The 17924-nt window shown below is 36.0% G+C and overlaps 1 protein-coding gene across 1 annotated transcript in view; it reads left to right on the top strand.

The window, feature by feature from the left end:
* The window catches only part of LOC145683294 (uncharacterized), a 130499-nt gene that overhangs the window by 30327 nt on the left and 82248 nt on the right, over nt 1-17924 (top strand). The window contains exon 4 of the mRNA XM_081754653.1: nt 9061-9171. Coding sequence (XP_081610779.1) covers nt 9096-9171 — 76 coding nt within the window. The 5' untranslated portion in view covers nt 9061-9095. The remainder of the gene's footprint in view (nt 1-9060; nt 9172-17924) is intronic.

The following is a 17924-nucleotide window of genomic DNA, read 5'->3' as shown; positions in this document are numbered from 1 at the left end:
TCAAATCCATAGTTTTTGCTGTCGCTAAGATGAATGGTGATACTTCCACAGGCGTTGACTTTTAAATGCAGCCCCCATCGGCTGCGCGCGAAAGGCGTTGTTTTTTGAAAATTGGAACCACAAGATCATAGGGGCTTTTACCGGGATATGTAAAAAGTAGTAGAAAGAGGCAGATGTTAGTGTCACATTCATAGTTTTAGCGATATCGGCTGGGGGCAGAGGAGATTTTTTTCACAATTTGAACCAAGGGGGTCTCAGGGGGCGTTCACCGGGACATGTAAAAGTAGTAGAAAATGACCAATATTTGTGTCGAATCCATATTTATCGGGGTTGCTGAGATGTATAGTGATATCCTCGATAGTGTTTACGTTCAAATTCAGCCACCATCGGCCTTCACAATGAAAACACATGTACGTTGTTGGATATATAATCACACAAAATATATACAATTCTTGAAATGTTTCTTAATTGTTCTCCCGTTGTTCAGTTTGTTTACATTGATATTTTATCTGATCCATGCGAATAACGGGCATAACAGCTAGTACGAAATGGTAAAGTGTTTGTCATGGACCAAATTACAATCAAATCAATTATATAGATAATTATTATAATTATCATTGATAAGTATTTCCTTGTTAAATTATAGATACTTTTCAGTTGAAAAAAGAATAAAATTTGAAAGTCCCAAATCAACGTAAACAGACTAACGTAAAGAAAAAAATGTATGAAATTTTCCATATAATTAAGCGTACTGTATAAACTTAGAATTTCCATGTAATTAAGCTAAATTTCCATTTTTACGTCGTTTTGTGAGCTTATTTTCACGTTTTGTGCGCCACCGAAAGTGGGTCAAAGAGGACCTATACATATGTCAAAAAACGCCATATTCATCCCACATTAAAGGACCATTTTCACCAACTTCTACTGATGCACAAATCAACACAAATCATGCATAAAAAATGTGAAGGAAACGACCTCGACATTCGATGGTGACGGAACAACATTAAGTTATTCCGCTATACTTGTAGGCCATTTTGACCCATTTTTGTTGTCGCACTAAAGTGGAAATAGGAGCACAAAACGGTACAAAACAGGCACTATAAGATGCGAAAAAACGACCTCCAAATTCGATAGTAACGGAACAATGGCTCTTTTTCCTCACACCTTGATGGACCATTTTGATGCATTTCTGGTGATGCTCAAAACGTGGAAGTAGGCGAACAGAACGGTACAAAATACACACTAAACGATGTGAAGGAATCGTCCTCCAAATTCGTTGGTGTCGGAACAACACTAACTTGTTTCGTTATATTCATAGGTCCATTTTGACCCACTTCCGGTGACGCACAAAACGTACAAAACAGGCACTAAACGATTCGAAAGAAACCATCCCGAAATTCGATAGTGGTGGAGCAGTGAGACATTTAACTCCCACTTTAAAGGCTCGTTTAACTCACCTCGGGTGTTGCAGAAGACGACACAAAGATGCAGAAAACTTTTCTTTTTTAAAAAAAGGTACTAAGCGATGCGAAAGAAACGATTTAGAAATTCGATAGTGTTGGAACAGTAGGTCATTTTTGTCACACCTTTGAGGATAATCTTGACACACTTCTGGTGACGCACAAAAAGTGGAAATGGGTCACAAAACGGCACAAAACAGGCATTAGTCAATGCGGAAAAAGGACCTCGAAATTCGGTAATCGTGGAGCAGTGAGTCTTTTAACTCCCACTTTGAAGGCCCGTTTAACTCACTTCCGGTGATTCACAAGACGAGGAAGAAGGCACAGAAAACTTTTTTACAAATAGCCACTAAACGATGCGAAAGAAACGACCTCAATTCGATAGTGGCGGAACTCTTGGTCATTTTTGTCCCATCTTGGAAGCCCATTTCGACCCTCTTCCAGTGACGCACAAAACATCGAAATAGGTGCACAAAAGGGTAGCGATTTCAAATTAACGACCTCGAAATTCGATAGTGGCGGAACTCTTGGTCATTTTTGTCCCATCTTGGAAACCCGTTTTGACCCACTTCCGGTTACGCACAAAATGTGAAAATACGCGCTGGAAGCGGCAAGAAACTTGCACTAAACGATGCTAAGGAAGCGAGCACGAAATTCGTTGGTGACGGAACAGTGATTCATTTTCGTCCCACCTTGGGGACCCATTTTAACCCACTTCCCATGACGCACAACACGTGGAAGTAGTTACACAAACCGGCACAAAACAATGTGAAGGTAACGACCTCGAAATTCATTAGTGGCGGACAGGAATAACTTGTTTCGCCATATTGGTAGGCCCATTTTGACCCACTTCCTGTGACGCACAAAATGTGGGAATAGACTCACAATTCGACACAAAACGTGCAATAAAGATGCAAAACAAAGTACCTCGAATTCGTTGGTGGCGGCGGCGATGTCAACCGGCTCTGCTAGGTTCAACTAGGCGAATAGCTTGGCTGGCTTGGTTCGGATGACCCATCGACTGGGCTCAATTGAGCCAATGGCTTGAGCCGGCTTGGTAAGGATGAGTCATCGACTCGACTCGATTAGAGCAAATGGATCGAACCAGCTCCGTTGAAAAGAGTCCATAGGCTGGGTTCGAGTCAGCTCAACTGATCTGATGGCTCGAACCGGCTCGGTTGGGGTAAGCAATCAGCTCGGTTCGGTTCAGCTAGTGTGAGCTACCGGCTCGAACTGGCTCGGTTGGATAAACTGTTGGCTCTGCTCACTTCCCTGTTCGGCGCCGTAAGTTAATGAGCTGTGAGAGAGAGCCGCTAACAACCTTAAACCCGGGTCGAGCACTTTTGAACACGTTTCCCTGGAGTCCTATAACTTTTAACAATTTTTGGCTCGAGCCCGAATACTTTCTCCTTCTCAACTCAAACCTAGAACCTCGTGACCGATTTCCTTGCCTCCTGAAGATTTCTTGACGACAGAGATCGACAGTCAACTAATTTTTAGTATTCAGATACAAAACGCCTATATTCTATGTTTATACACGGTGTTATAATAATAATTAGTTATAGTAGTAGTAGTAATATCATGGATAATTATATTGTGTATGTGGGATACTTGAAGAGAGTAGTACTTGGAACTACAGAAGGGATTTAGCTCGAAATCGCTCGTTTTAGCTCGACTGGACTGGAAACTCGATCCGAATTGAGTTGAGTTGGGGGAAGTTTTTCGAGCCGAGTTCTCGAGTCGAGCTCAAAGATGTCTGCTTCAAGTCGAGTCGAGTTTTAAAGAAAACTCGCTCGAACTCGCTCGTGCTCATCCCTATTGTATGCATGACGGGCATATAGAGTTCTTTCGGCGGTGATAGAATCATAAACATAATATATTTTTAAAAGTGCTTAGTTTCACGGCTTTCTTCCCAGGGGGCGAAGGGATGGTCGTTATCCAGCATTTCTTATAAGTACCTTGTTTCAAATATGTAAAAAAGTAACAAGTGGACAACATAATATACACATATCTCATTATCTTAAGTTTTAATTGCTGATTTCAATTGCAACTAACAATTACAATTAACAATTACAAGCTTCAATTGTCAATTGCAATTAACAATTAATTGTTTCAATTGCACTCTTTGAGATTGACAATTAACAATTAAAAGTTTCAATTGCCTGGTGACCAATTAACGATTAGCAATTGACAAAAAATTAATTGCAAATTTTATGATTGAATTCAATTGCAATTGAAATTAAGTGTCAATTACAAATTGAAATCAATTGCAATTGAAATCAATTCCAATTGATTTTCAGAGCAATTACTTTCAATTGATCGATCATTTGCAATTGATTTCAATTGACTTTGCCCAACACTGATATATACAGCCACAATTGGGACTCCTATATTTGCTCTTTAAACTAACATCTTTACTAAACAAATGGCTTGATGCTATTTAAAACAACCCATTGACTCCACACTTTGGATATACTAAAAACGTACCAATCTGTATTGAGAAAGTATTATTTTCCTCATATGAGTGCATATGTAACAAACAAGATAAGGGCGTGCACTCTCTATGAAAAACTCAAGGAGTTAACAAGCTACCCATCTGGCCCATTACTTCAACATCCTAATTCACCTATTGCTACTCTGTGGCAATATGATTCAATTAGAAAGGTGGCGGTCGGACAAGGAAATTTTAAACTCATAGTGGTAGAAAGTGAAATTTCCACTCCTTTCTGAGTGGCAAAAGTCGTAGACAAAATTACAGTCGAAGGAATTGAGCAATTTCTTATATATGAAATCATTCTTAAATATTGCGCTTTTTCGTACGTGTATTTCAGTAAACACCCTGTAAATAACGCCAAGAGACTACAAAACCTACCAAAGGTTTACAATTTTGAATTTAAATTTTCTCCAGCATACGATCATAAAACTTTAGGTGTAGTGGAAACATTTCACAGAATTATACAGAATGCTCTTAAATTGTTTGTGCGTAAAAAACGAAAACCAATGGCCGAAGCTTATTCCATATATAGCCTTTGCTATTAACACATTCACCCAGGCTGGAACAATGTATTCAAGTTTTTTTCTTAATGCACGCTTACGAACCTAAAAATATTTCTGATATTGTGATAATGCTAGTGTCAACACTAACATTGTGTATCGATAGGGAACATTTAAACAAGATACGGGGAATAGCGAAAGATAATATAGGTGCAGGCTATAAGAAGCTGAAAAAATATTAAGACACAAACCATAAGAAAATTAGTTTTGAGAACGGACAGAAAGTACCTGTATTCTATCCGAATAGTCAGATTGGAGTACCAGAAGTATTCTCCCCTAAATTTGTCGGTCCGGTCACTATACTCGAAAGAATCAACACTAACTTTCATAGGGCAAAGTTTCCTCACTCATATCGTCATTCCATACAGGAAATTTCTGTAAACAGAATTAAGCCGTATTGTGGAAGTCTAGGCGAGACGCAGCAAGAGGATAATTAGACTACACAAAAGACGACTTTAAATAATAAAAATACTGCGAAGGCAGAAAGCAAGATAAAGGGTAAACGATAGGATCTGTCGTATAGCTCATATTTTAAATATTTTTCTTTCATTCAATGGCAGCACGAAAAAAGAAGAACAGGATAAGAACAGAAACACATCTACATTATTTAACTCAATTGGCTAGAACATTGTTTATCATAAAACCTTTTAATCATTATCTCTTCTTACTTTTCAAAAACTACTCCCCATTCGAAAGAAGAAACACGAAGACAAGCATTCAGTTGGAAAAATTACTTTTCTTTCCGATAGAAATACTTCACCTTCTCTGTTAGTTACAAAAAAATGATTCATTATTCTTAACAGAATGAACGAATTGTGATATTCCACTTTCATATTTAAACTCAAATAATCTAAAGAAAGACTAGTGACCTATAGTTCTTCATTTCCTCGATTTTTTTCTTTTTTCGCTTTAGACTACATATTGTCACTTACCTTGTGTAACAAAAATATTATACAGGATGTTCCAAAAATCATGATCGCAGCTACACTTTACAGGATGTAAAGGAATTCAAGTTATTCATTATCATCATTATTGGCATTTAACAATTGGCTTATTTTGTTTAAATTCATATACTCAGTGCAAATATTTTAGAAATAATACATCTAAAACAGTGACAAAGAAATCACGCCGTTTGCATCACAAACTTTCCAGTATAAAGCATCTTTATATTCCTTGGAAATCGCAAATTTTTCAGTATTCGCAACTCTTATCATCTTACACATACTATATCAAAATATTCGCTCGGAACCAAAAACATCCAAAAGACTCCGTCTAGATATATCTCCACCAATTCCAATGGATACATTTAAAAACATTCATTCTCCTTATGAACAAAAAAAAATTCACAATCATCAACACCCTTCACATTAGAGAGCTTATATACGTATATTAACTTCCCGACGCCAAAGATTAAAGCAGCCCTTCTTTCAGGGAAATGAAGTGACAAATAATATGCAACGATCATGCAAGTGTTTAGGGAATAACTGTTTAATGCTTTCTTTCACTACCACTTCGAAGAGTGAATTTCTTAAAGTGTGTATAGTGTTATTAGTGATGTTAGTGGTTTTTGTGTCTTTGATCCCATATTGTTGCTACCCCCCACATGAAGAAAAATAACCCTTCGGTTTAACTTTTTAAAAAGCCAGGGGGTGTACTGTCCCACGTGGTATTGTGTACAGACAACTCTTTACGCTAATGATTAAAAACAACACCACCTGGTTTTACGAGAAAATACTACACACCATATGAATACACTACGATCTGCAGATGATGTACTTCTCGCTCCTCCCAAGAAGCAGACGACTACAACGGAGCAGCAGCGTTGTCCGCCGTCTGTGGACCCTCTAAATTTGATGGCTGTACCAGTTATCCCTCCTACATTTTGCAACGGAACATTAGGAGTAACCTTTAGACTGCTACGTGACTCTTGACCTATCCTTTCTCTTAGCTTAGCCTGCTACGGGACCCTGTCGGGATTCCTAACCTCAGCCGCTTAGCCTGCTGCCGGGCTCTGTGTTCAGCTAACCTAACCACTGCTTGATAAGGAGCATAGGAAAGGCTAACTCCACTCTGCCTAGCCTGCTACGGGGCTCTGTGGAGATTCTCTCTGCGACCTTTTGGTCAAAGACTACCTATATCTTACCTTACAAATAAAGAGAAGTTATCTTTGTTGTATTTTGTGAAATACTGTTTATAGTAGACATTTTATAATAAAAGTGGGAGTTGATTCCGGAGACTCTTTTTATTAACGTCCTACCTATAATCTATATGGGACAGGGATTTACAATATATCTACAAGGGAACCTTGGGTCCTGTTTGTTATCCACTGCAACGTTGGATTTAAATATTGATTTACATACAACAAATAGGATAACTAATATCGAGAAGCAGTTTTTTTGGAATTGATTTAGCGAAGGCTTCTATTCATCCTATATTCAAACCAAAGCTGACAGAAATTAACCACTTCCCGCTTTAACGTGGATCACCATAGATCAGACCCGTAATAGATAGCAAGAAGGAGTTTCCTGTTATCAATTAAATATCCCAAAATTATATTTCATCTCCTCTTGTCTCTGTTAAAACGAGAAATGCCAGAAATGAACCACTACCCTTTTTAATTTTGATCGTTACAGAGTGAAAACGGTATTAATGTGAACTGTTTTTTTGACATGGCTTAAGCGTCTCAAAATACATTCTATCTCCATGCTAATCTGTTTACTAAAAGACGAAGTGGCAGAATCTCTAATTCCGGTTTTCACGTTGGTTACTATAGCGTAGAAACAGTAGTGAAGAGAAGTTGTTTCCTTTAATTGGTTAAATATCTTGAGAATACGTTTAATTTCCTTCTTCTGCCTGCTAAAATTCTAAGCGGTGGAAATCCACTATGACTTGTAGTTTCAAATGAAATGAAGTATTTCCGTTTAGCGTCCCACTTTTTTCCCGTGAGGCTAATAGAGACGGAATATTAAGGTAAGCCAATGACGATGGAAGAAATGATGGAGTGAGATAGTGGGAGGAAACTGGAGCACAAGGAGAAAACCCAACACGAACTTACGTGACAGGTTATCAAAGCCAGGTAACCATTTAGCGTTCTACCAATTAGCCACCATGTCTTCACGACTTTTAATTTCAATATTGCCCTGCATAGAGCAAAATCAATAACAGTCAGGTTTTCACGTTTATCGTTATAGAATGGAATCGGTAATAGATAGCGAGAAGCCGTTTCCTGAAATTGATAAGAACATCCAAGAATATAATCCATCTCTACTAAAACCAAAATAGTATAATACTATCAACGCCGATTTCAGTAATAAAGAAAATAGCCTACTAGAAAAAAAAAATCCTTCACCTGGTTTATAAGTGATACGACTAATTATTATTATTATATTCCTTGGTGTATTGATCAGAGTTTAATGTCCCTTTTTAACACTAACTCCTTTGACACTTACAATTGCTAGGTAAATTTTAGATTTGCAGTTAAGCAGCTATTGTGTCGAGACTATTTATGGAAGCATCCCCATTTATACTTCGTAGGGTGGAATGGGATACTCTTTCCATTTGAACTAGTAATTTTTCCGCCCTCAGTTCTCAAGCTATGAGATTGACATTTTGTGCAGATATTACATACACTATGTCGTATGTTTTATGTGATTTTGAGAAAAGCGCGTTAAGGGGCGCTAAGTTGATCCCAAACTTTAAAAAAAAATATTTTTTCACAAAATTACCAATTTTAGGGATTTTTTATCCTCAGCTGTGTGATACTGATATGCGACTGATACCATTCTAAAGGCAGATTCATTCTGAAGAAGACGAAAGATAACTCATGTTCCTACAATGAACAACCTTTATACTGAAGCTGATTGAATGAAAATTGAGTGAAAATGTATTATCCGGGAAAAGTTGGTAAATAGGTTAGAGCATCAAAACAATCTTTCTTCCCATTATTCTTCGTATTTCATTCTGTTCACAATGATCGAATTTCTTGGTACCATTTGCATGTTCGTATCGTGTACCTGAGGGGAGGTATTCGAAATAAACGAGAACACTTTTTTTATTTTCGTCCCCCCCCCCCGTTATGTACATAATAGGGAAATTTGACTGGCACAGTTGGAAATTCCGATTTATTCGAAACAAAACGAGGTATGAACCATTATCATACCATAAAGAGTCTTGACGCAATAGCTGCTTGAGAGAAAGTCTATAATTTACCTTAAAAAGTGGAAGTGTCAAACAAGTTGTGAAAGTGTGAAAGTGAAAGTGTGAACTTCTGAAGATCACATAGAAGATACTGTATCAGTGTTATTTATATTGAATTCAATTTAGGGAACAATTAAACATACCAGATTTACAGTAGAATCATTTAGAAAATTAAGAGGTGGGAAAGCATCTTATGCTTGTTCTTTATTCCATCATAAACTAGTCAGGTAACACATACATTTTGTGCTATCCTTTTGTTCGTATGTAGCTGTTGGATGTAGGTACAATATAAAAGTACTGTTTTCGGTTGAAAAGTACACTAATTGTGGAAATGATCTTGCTTTTCCAGAAGAACAGGAAAGTTTGAGTACAACGTTTCAGACAATGGAACTAGAAGAACTACAGCGACTTCAAACTGAACTCCAGTCGGAACAAGCCAATGTCATAGCAGTAATAGAAGGTGAGATATTCTTTTATTTTTGTTTTGTATGCAGTACTTCTAGTGCATTTTTATTTCATTTGTGCTTTTATGACACAAACCGTGTGTGTGTTTCTGTACAATAATTACTTTGTGTGTTGCCTTACCACGTAGTAATTGCATACAAGACTTTGGTATTTGCAACATCTATTTTATTTCGTATTGTTCAAAGTAATAAGGTAAAAGTGAACGAAATATATGGTTTTATACATTGAATAAAGGAAAAAGGCATACAGTTAATTACTAGGCTGCTTTACAAGTGCTGAGTTAATCTACATCCCGTAAAAGGCTGCTTGTTATTATAATATCTGCAATTTGGCTTAGATGAAAAATTAATTAAATAATTGGAAAATTGAATTATACTTTTAAAAATATCTGGCTTTCTATTTTTTAAAGCTGTGTCCAGTACTGAGATGCTTTACAAGTTTCCTATATAATAATATGGCATGTTTCTTTCTAAAATGTTACAAAAACTTTTTCTTTTATACAATTCAAAATTCATCTAAATTTTATTATTATTATCAATTTAGAGTGCACTAATTAAAAATTTATTTTCTTTCATCTGAATGCTTTTAAATATGTGGGTTTCATTTGGCAACAGAGTAAGGTTCGCTTTCTAGCAAGACAGGTAGGTTTCTTGATTTCCAGTCCCCTCTCAAGGTCATGTTCGTGAGCTTAGGATTGTCCCAGGGAAGAATGGAAAATATGAAATGCACTTTTACCAATGCCGAGACCCCCTACAAGAGTCCATGCGTCTCTTCCCTCTAGGGTGTTGGTTTGTTTTCTCCATGCAATGTGCCAAGACATTCATACGTATAGTTTGAGGCATATGATAGCTGACAACATCCAAAAAGAAAACAAAATTTGTATCTGTTATATTTGAAGTGAGGATACTGTTCCCGATTCACGTACTTTATTTAAAGTTGTTTCAATTTTTTTATATAATTTCATGATAATAAGAACTTGAGATAGTGGTTTTTAATATATGACTTCAAAGTGAAGATTACACTCGTCTGTCTGTGAGACTGAGAATGTACCTGGAATCTTGAATCAGGATTTTTCACGTCGTGAAATTTAAAACTTTCATCTCATTTTACGATAGTTTCTGATCTATCTGTAGATATTACATGAAAACGGTTCAGAATCTACATGTAACTAAGTTCGTGGAAAATGTGTATTTTCTTACTTTCAAGTGAAGCTTTTTGATCAGGACAAACAGTGGGCTCCCCATTTCGTATTTAGACTTGTCTCATAAAACATAGCCGCACTCTTTATTACTTTTTTGAGGCAAAAGTTTTTTAAGTCCAGCTTCGGGTATCTTTGGAAAATAGTAAACCGGGTTGAATCTACAAGCCAACCTTTGCAATCAAGAAAAATTCTCCATATGTGTCTTTCTTTTTTAATATAATAAAGCTTGTTACCAAATACAGAAAAAAAGCAACCTTGATTGAAGTACTTAATGATACAATATTTAAAAACCTTGTATTAATGTCAGCACATGCTTGTATGTCATTTAGTTCTTCATACGTAATGGAACATTTAGATGAAAACGAACCTTTTCATATGTAAAAGAAAGCTCAAAGTTAACCCCAGATTAGGCGCGTGGGTAACAGGTGTCACCCAGTGAGATTTAGCTCAAATTTGAGGAACAACGCATTTATTCGGAGTCGCCCCCCCCCAAAAAAAATAATAATAATAATAATTGCGAAAATACCAAATGCACGCTTTTTATATTTTAACCATTTCACGTATGTGATAAAATGATTCTGCAAGAAGTAGCTTCAAGATTGTCATAATTACAACTTATGAGCAATGACACAATTAGTAACAAACGTTAAAATTGTATATTTCCATACTTGTAAAACAGAAAAAATACCAAAAGTAGAATTTTTATTTTTTAAACATATCATATAATTGCTAAGATGAATCTCTCAAGAAAGTTTCAAAAGTTTCATAGTTGTAAAATAGAGCAATGACACAATTTGTAATAAAAACCTAAAACTATATATTTTCATACCTAAAAAGATAATAATTACAAAAATACAAAGAACATGCTCCTTATTTTTAACTATACCATGTACATACTAAGAGGAATCTGTAAAACAACTTCAAAAGTTGTATAGTTGTATCTTTCGAGAAACGGCACAACTTGTAGAAAACCCAAAAAAATTGCATTGTATTCTCATTAATGATTGACAGATTAACTTTGTGCAAGATTACTTATGGTCGGCAGAAAGAACGAAAATTAAACTATTATTTGAAACGTGGATGAGTGAAATAACTTAAAAAATATGAAGTTGTGGTAATTTTAGTTCCGTAATGCTTAATGCCGGAAAGTGAAATTGAAGCAAAATTCACAGTTTTCAGAAGTTTTTCCCCGGCTATTTCTCATCAAAAATATCGGCAGAGATTTATTTAGCATAATTTCATTAGTATTTATGTAGGAAAAATTTGAAGAGAATCTGATACACTGAATTACGGTTATGGTTTAAAATTGTGTGATTTGTCATGGAATGACCCTTCTTCGAAAAATGTGAATCCCATGTGTTAAATAGCTATGTGTAGCAACTTGTCAAGGTAATTTTACGTGGAAGAAGTGCCAGACGTAATCCAGACAGATTGGACACTCCTTTTCCCATTTAACATCTCGAATTTGAAATTTTCCGAACTCAATATTGAAGATCCTGTCATTCTCTTTGTTATTTGATCTTCTGGCATTAATTTCTATGTACTCACAGGACATTGCTTTAGACTTAATTTTTCCGTAAAAATCTCAAAATCAATTTGTTAAACATATAAATCGAAAACACTCAGTCATTCCAAGTTGCTGCCCTACAAGGCGGAATTCGAAAATTATCAAATACAATAGGGTGAAATGGTCCTATTGTCGCCTATCTTTTACGAAACTTACAAGTGATAAGACAGGGAATGTTGCAAGAATCTCCTGTTACAGAGTCTATATGTCTATTTTCACTTGATAGCATACTGTTAAGATGTACATTGAGCTCCGAACGTTGCTTTCATAACAAGGTTTTAGTATCACAATTGTTTTCTGTTCCTGTCTATATTGTGTCTCACTACATACCATCTTCGCAAATTATCCTTTTTTCGATCACAGTCTATGCACAGTTGTTACACTTCACAACTCTTACAGTCTTTCTCTGCATCCTGCATATACATCGCTTATAGGTTTTGCATTTAACCTTCTGTGATTTTGTTTCGATTTCATAATCAGACACACATTTTAGGCGTGTTCTAAAATAGGCATTACCAAAGCCCTAGGAAATTCATTTCTACGTCTCTTTTGATAACTCTAATCGCTATACGTACAGGTGTCCAAAAAGTCTCCTAACATCGGATAACTCTGTTATTATCAAAGATACAACAAAATGTAAGAGGAAAAACTTTCTCAAAATATGATGCTTTCAATCTAAAGTGAAGAAATATTTAAATCAGACGAGCACTTTGGGCTGTACATTCTTTATGCGACAAATGTTAAATGAAAATGCAATGTTGCCGTTTACCTGGACCCGCAACATAAATGACTGAAGTTGCTGTCATTTACGCTAAGATGTTAATGGAAGCCCCCATTTTAAACAGTACTTTCAATGACTTATGTTCTGGATTCAGGTAAATGTCAAAGTTGCATTTTCATTTAACATTGGACATAGAGAGTGTACAGCCCAAACGGCTCGTCCAATTTAAAACATTCCTTCACTTTAGATGAAAAACATCATGTTTGGAGATGTTTTTTTCCTCTTAGATTTTGTTGTAACTCAGAAAATACATGATTTTCATTAATCGATCTATCTTTGCATCTGTTTATACGTTCTCTAGTTCATTCGTATATCTGTCTAAATATCTATTTGGGCTGGCCAGTAGTGAAGTCGGTGGAGAGTCTGGCTGGTAATCCAGCAACGCGGTTTCGTTTCCTTGAAGGTGAATACTATTACCTTTTCACCTCAAGCTCCAGAAATGCATAGCGGACGCAACCGTGGAGCTAAACCGGCACTTATAAAGCACTGCGAATAGCGGTTTCCTGTCAACGTGCCACCTACAAAAAGCCGCTTGGAAGGCGCAGGAATTAACTCTTCAGGGTTGTTGTACCATGTGGTTTGGTTTATATATCTATCTACCTGTTTCTGTATCTCTGTCGTGTAGGTATAATCAGTCACAGATGTTTAGTTATTTTTGGGCAAGAAAATATACTGCTAATTCTAATGAAAAATACCTTGTTGGCATTTACTGGGTGAGACTGAAGACAAGAAGGAAAGTTACATAGCAAACACCGGAATTCGAACCTTGAACTCAACGACTTACAACAAGCCCGTTCAAGTGCTTCGCCCTGATTGTATAGAAAGGTCAATTTGTTTCTTAAAAAATATTGTAATATATACATGGCATAAAAAGTAAACTTGTAATTAAATAACATAAAACTTTACCTTAATAAATTTGGAGTGAATGGCAAGCGGAAAACAACATGTGGGAGAGCTAATTTCTTGCAAATTCCTTTTTGAAATCCCTCCGACGGGAGCTTTGAAACTGAAACAATCAGGGTAATTCGTAATGTAAACAATTGCTTTTATCAGCAACTTAATAAGTTTTCATAAATATCATTAGTATTCACGGGGTATATTGGGTCCCCCACTATAACCAAAAGTGAATGCAGAATTTTAGGTGGCGTGAAGGTATACAGTGGTGGACCTTATCTTCCCCAGCGCTTATAACAAATAAACAAAGGGCTTCGTGGGAATGACGGTCATATGAGAATACGCATACTTCGAAAATATTAACATAGCTAAAGAAACAATGTTCTACGAAACTAATACACAAAATAATCTAAAACAATAATAATCTGGCGGACCTTATCTACCCCACATGGCCGTGCGAGGGTTAAACGTCAGAAAATTATATTTCATATTCTCTTGTCTCTGTTAAAACCAGGAATGTCAGATATAAACCACTACGGTTTTTAACGTTGATCGTTATAGAGTGAAAACGGTATCATTGTTTTCGAACGGTAACGAACTGTTTTCTGCTATGACTTAAGCGTCTCAAGAATACATTCAATCTCCATGCTAATCTGTTTACTAAAAGAGAAAGTAGCAGAATCTTTAATTCCGGTTTTCACGTTGGTTACTATAGCGTAGAAACAGTAGTGTATAGAAGTTGTTTCCTTTAATCGGTTAAATATCTTGAGAATACGTTTAATTCCTTCTCTAAGTTTGCTAAAATTGTAAGCGGTGACGAAGTATTTCCATTTACCGTCCCACGTTTCGCCCGTTAGGCTAATAGAGACGGAATATTAAGGTAAGCCAATGACGATGGAAGAATTGGTGGAGTGAGATATTGGTAGGGAACTGGAGCACAAGGAGAAAACCCAACACAAACTTACGTGACATGTTATCAAAGCCAGGAAACCCACGTACTAGAGGTAAGCGTTCTAACGCTGAGCCACCATGCCCTCACGACTTTTAATTTCAATATTGCTCTGCATAGAGCAAAAACAACAACAGTGAATTTTTAACGATTATCGTTATAGAATGGAGTCGGTAGTAGATAGCGAGAAGCCGTTTTCTGAAATTGATAAAATATCCAAGAATAGATTCTATCTCTACTAAAACCAAAATAGTATAATACTATCAACGCCGATTTCAGTAATAAAGAAAATAGCCTACTAGTAAAACACCTCCTTGACATGGTTTATGCGTGACACGACTAATTATTATTATTATATTCTTGGTTGATTGATCAGAGTTTAAGGTCTCTTTTCATCACTAACCCTTTTGACACTTCCAATTGTTAGGTAAATTTTAGACTTTCAGTTAAGCAGCTATTGCGTCGAGGTTATTTACGGAAGTATCCAAATTTATACTTTGTTTTGTTCCAAATGTTTCGAACTGTATTAGTTGAATTTCCCCATTATGTACCTGAGGCGGAAAAGGTTCGCACAAATTGGGAAAACGGAGATTAAAGTGTCTTCGTTTATCCATAATATCTCCCATCACATACACGACTAGAACATGCGAAAGTTACCAAAAATAGCTTCATTCTGTACAAAATCAGATATAAAAAGTGGTTCGAAGAAAAACCGTGTTGATGCTTTAGCCGATTTACGAATTTTCCCCGGATAATACGTTTTCGGTGAATTTTTATTCAATCTATTTCAGAACAAACATTATTCATTGTAAGAACATGAATCCTCTCTTGTCTTCTTCAGAATGAATCTGGTTATAGAGCGGTACCACTCCCATGTCTTTACCATATACTTGAATAGAAATAATTGCTACAAAGAGAAATAAAAAACAGTTTTTTGAAAGTTTCAGTACCTTTGAGAGCTCCCTTGTGATAAGAATCATATCTAGAATTCACGTAAAACATACGACATAGTGTATGTAATATCTGTATAAAATGTCATTCTCATAACTCGAAAACTGAGGGCGTGAAATATTAACACATATGGAACGAGTATCTCACTCTACCTTACATCAGAAAATATAACATGATGTTTCCTGACAGATGTTTTTTTATTGGAGGATCATCAATTGTACTTCGCATTTTTTGGAATAAACGACCCTTTCCAGCGGTATCACTCCATATCGGTATCATGTACTCGAGGAGAGAATATTACCTCGAAAGTGGGTTACTTATTCCTGAAATAATCCCATTTTTTTTTCAATTTGGACACGAGTTTTTCACTTCTGGTACTCAATCCGGAAATTTCGATTGTGCAGTTTTAATCAATCCTTCATTACGAACACGACCTTTTAAACCGTGGTTTTAGTATAAAAATGGATGTGTGAGGAATGTCTCTTTTTAAAAGAAGCTCTAAACTTTCCTTCTTTCTTCCTTCTTCAATGTTTCTGACGTCACTACACCCACGATCGCAGAGGTGACTGCAAAACGCTCATGAGACATGTTCGTTGATTCGTCCAAGCTTGAATGACCTTTACTAGAGATTATAAAGGTCAACGCCATGATATAAATGTACCAAAAGTCCTAAAAGGGTTAAGTTTGGATACGAACTATTGCCCAGTTTTGTATCCAAGATAAGGATCCCTATTATGAACCGAACCTGGAATTGTGTGTATTGAATGCTCGGAATTAAGGAACTTTTGAAAGAGAGTCACTCATACCTTAGCTTAGTGCGAATTGCAACACTGTGAGAAAGTAGTACTATGAATTTGATCCTCTTGCTACCACGAATTGATCGAAGAATATTTTGTTTCGGTAGTATTATTTCCATTCCATTTAAGTTTTTAAGACTTATAGATTAGCAATTAGATTCCAGGCTATAAGTCTAAAGCTATTTGTGGTATTTCTTAGAAGGAAGATCATGGAACATTAAATAATTGAGCAAATATATTTTTCCGCTATTGTTCAAATCCATTCTCTCGATCTACTTACCAAATTAAAAAAAAATAGTCTCAGCAACACTTAAATCGTTATGTAATATTACAGTTCAATATCTTAACTTTATTTCCAACAAAACTGAAAAAAACATATTTCCATTTTTAATGTAAATAAAAGTGAATCCATGAAGCCGTGCCTAATTAAAATTAGTTTGGTTGTCTTTTGTCTTATTTCTTATTCTATTCCCAATTACAAAACTTTTCAAGCACGTCTACAAATGTGTTCTTGTAGGAATATAATTTGATAACGAATTCGTCCGGTATTTCTTATATTGTTGTATGTGTATGATTAACAAAGGCATGGAAGTGGCAAATTTCATGTCAAAAGAGCAGTAAATAAGAACAATAAAACCGAAATAAAACTTTCTTGTTCATTTAGCAACATTTTGTTTTACTCATTCTAATTTTCGTATTTATAATTCTTTTCCTATCAAATTTGCCGAAAATATACATTTTCCAATTATGCAGACAGTATCAATATTAAAAGTAGCCTTCAAAATCATTATCAAATTATATTCTTACATGAGCACAGTTATAGATATGCAACATTCATTTTGGGAATGATCGTACCTGCTTCCTGCGACTATTTACTATTTTTGTTACTGAATGACAATACCGTAAACTGAGGCGACTTCGGACAGTCGGGGCGACTTCGGACATTATGACGCCTATGAGTTTTAATGTTCTCTCTCATTGCTGTCGTGCTTCAAATAAACCACAATGCATTACAATCAAGTCTGTATTGTTGGTTTTACCGACCTCAGTTATTATAAGTTCTATTGTTGGCACCAAACCTTGAAAAATAGTCTTTGTTCTTGCTGACAATATTTTCTATTGTTACCGCGTGGCTGAAAAACCTCTTTGTTGGGAAGCCTTCGCCGAATGTCAACTTAAGTCGAATATTCGTTCGCACGCATCTGGTGTTCGGTATTGAATTTAGCCAGTCAGTTCAAATGTAATCATTAGAGAGGTTCAGCTGAGAACGTTAATTTGAAATGTAAGCCAAGTGTGAGGTGATTTCGGACATGGTACGAGTGTATAAGAAAATTGTAGGGGGTCGGCCCTATCGACATTACAGCAGTGAAAATTTACAAAAGGCCGTAAGTGCGGTCCTTTCGAGGAAAGTATCAATAAGGCAAGCTGCGAGACAGTATCAGGTACCAAGGAGTAGGATATTAGGATTCCATATAGGATATTAATTTTCCCGTCCTCAGCTTTCAAGCTATGAGATATTTTGCACTGATATTACATACACTATATTGTATGTTTTACATGATTTTGAGATACGAGCTTTAAAACAAGGAGCGCTCAGAGGAGCCCAAA

This window comes from Thermobia domestica, chromosome 4 (assembly GCF_964235325.1).
Source record: "Thermobia domestica chromosome 4, izTheDome1.hap1.1, whole genome shotgun sequence".
Lineage (NCBI taxonomy): Eukaryota > Metazoa > Arthropoda > Insecta > Zygentoma > Lepismatidae > Thermobia > Thermobia domestica.
Note: the sequence above shows the minus strand (reverse complement) of the source record. Positions and strands in the feature narration are given on the sequence as shown.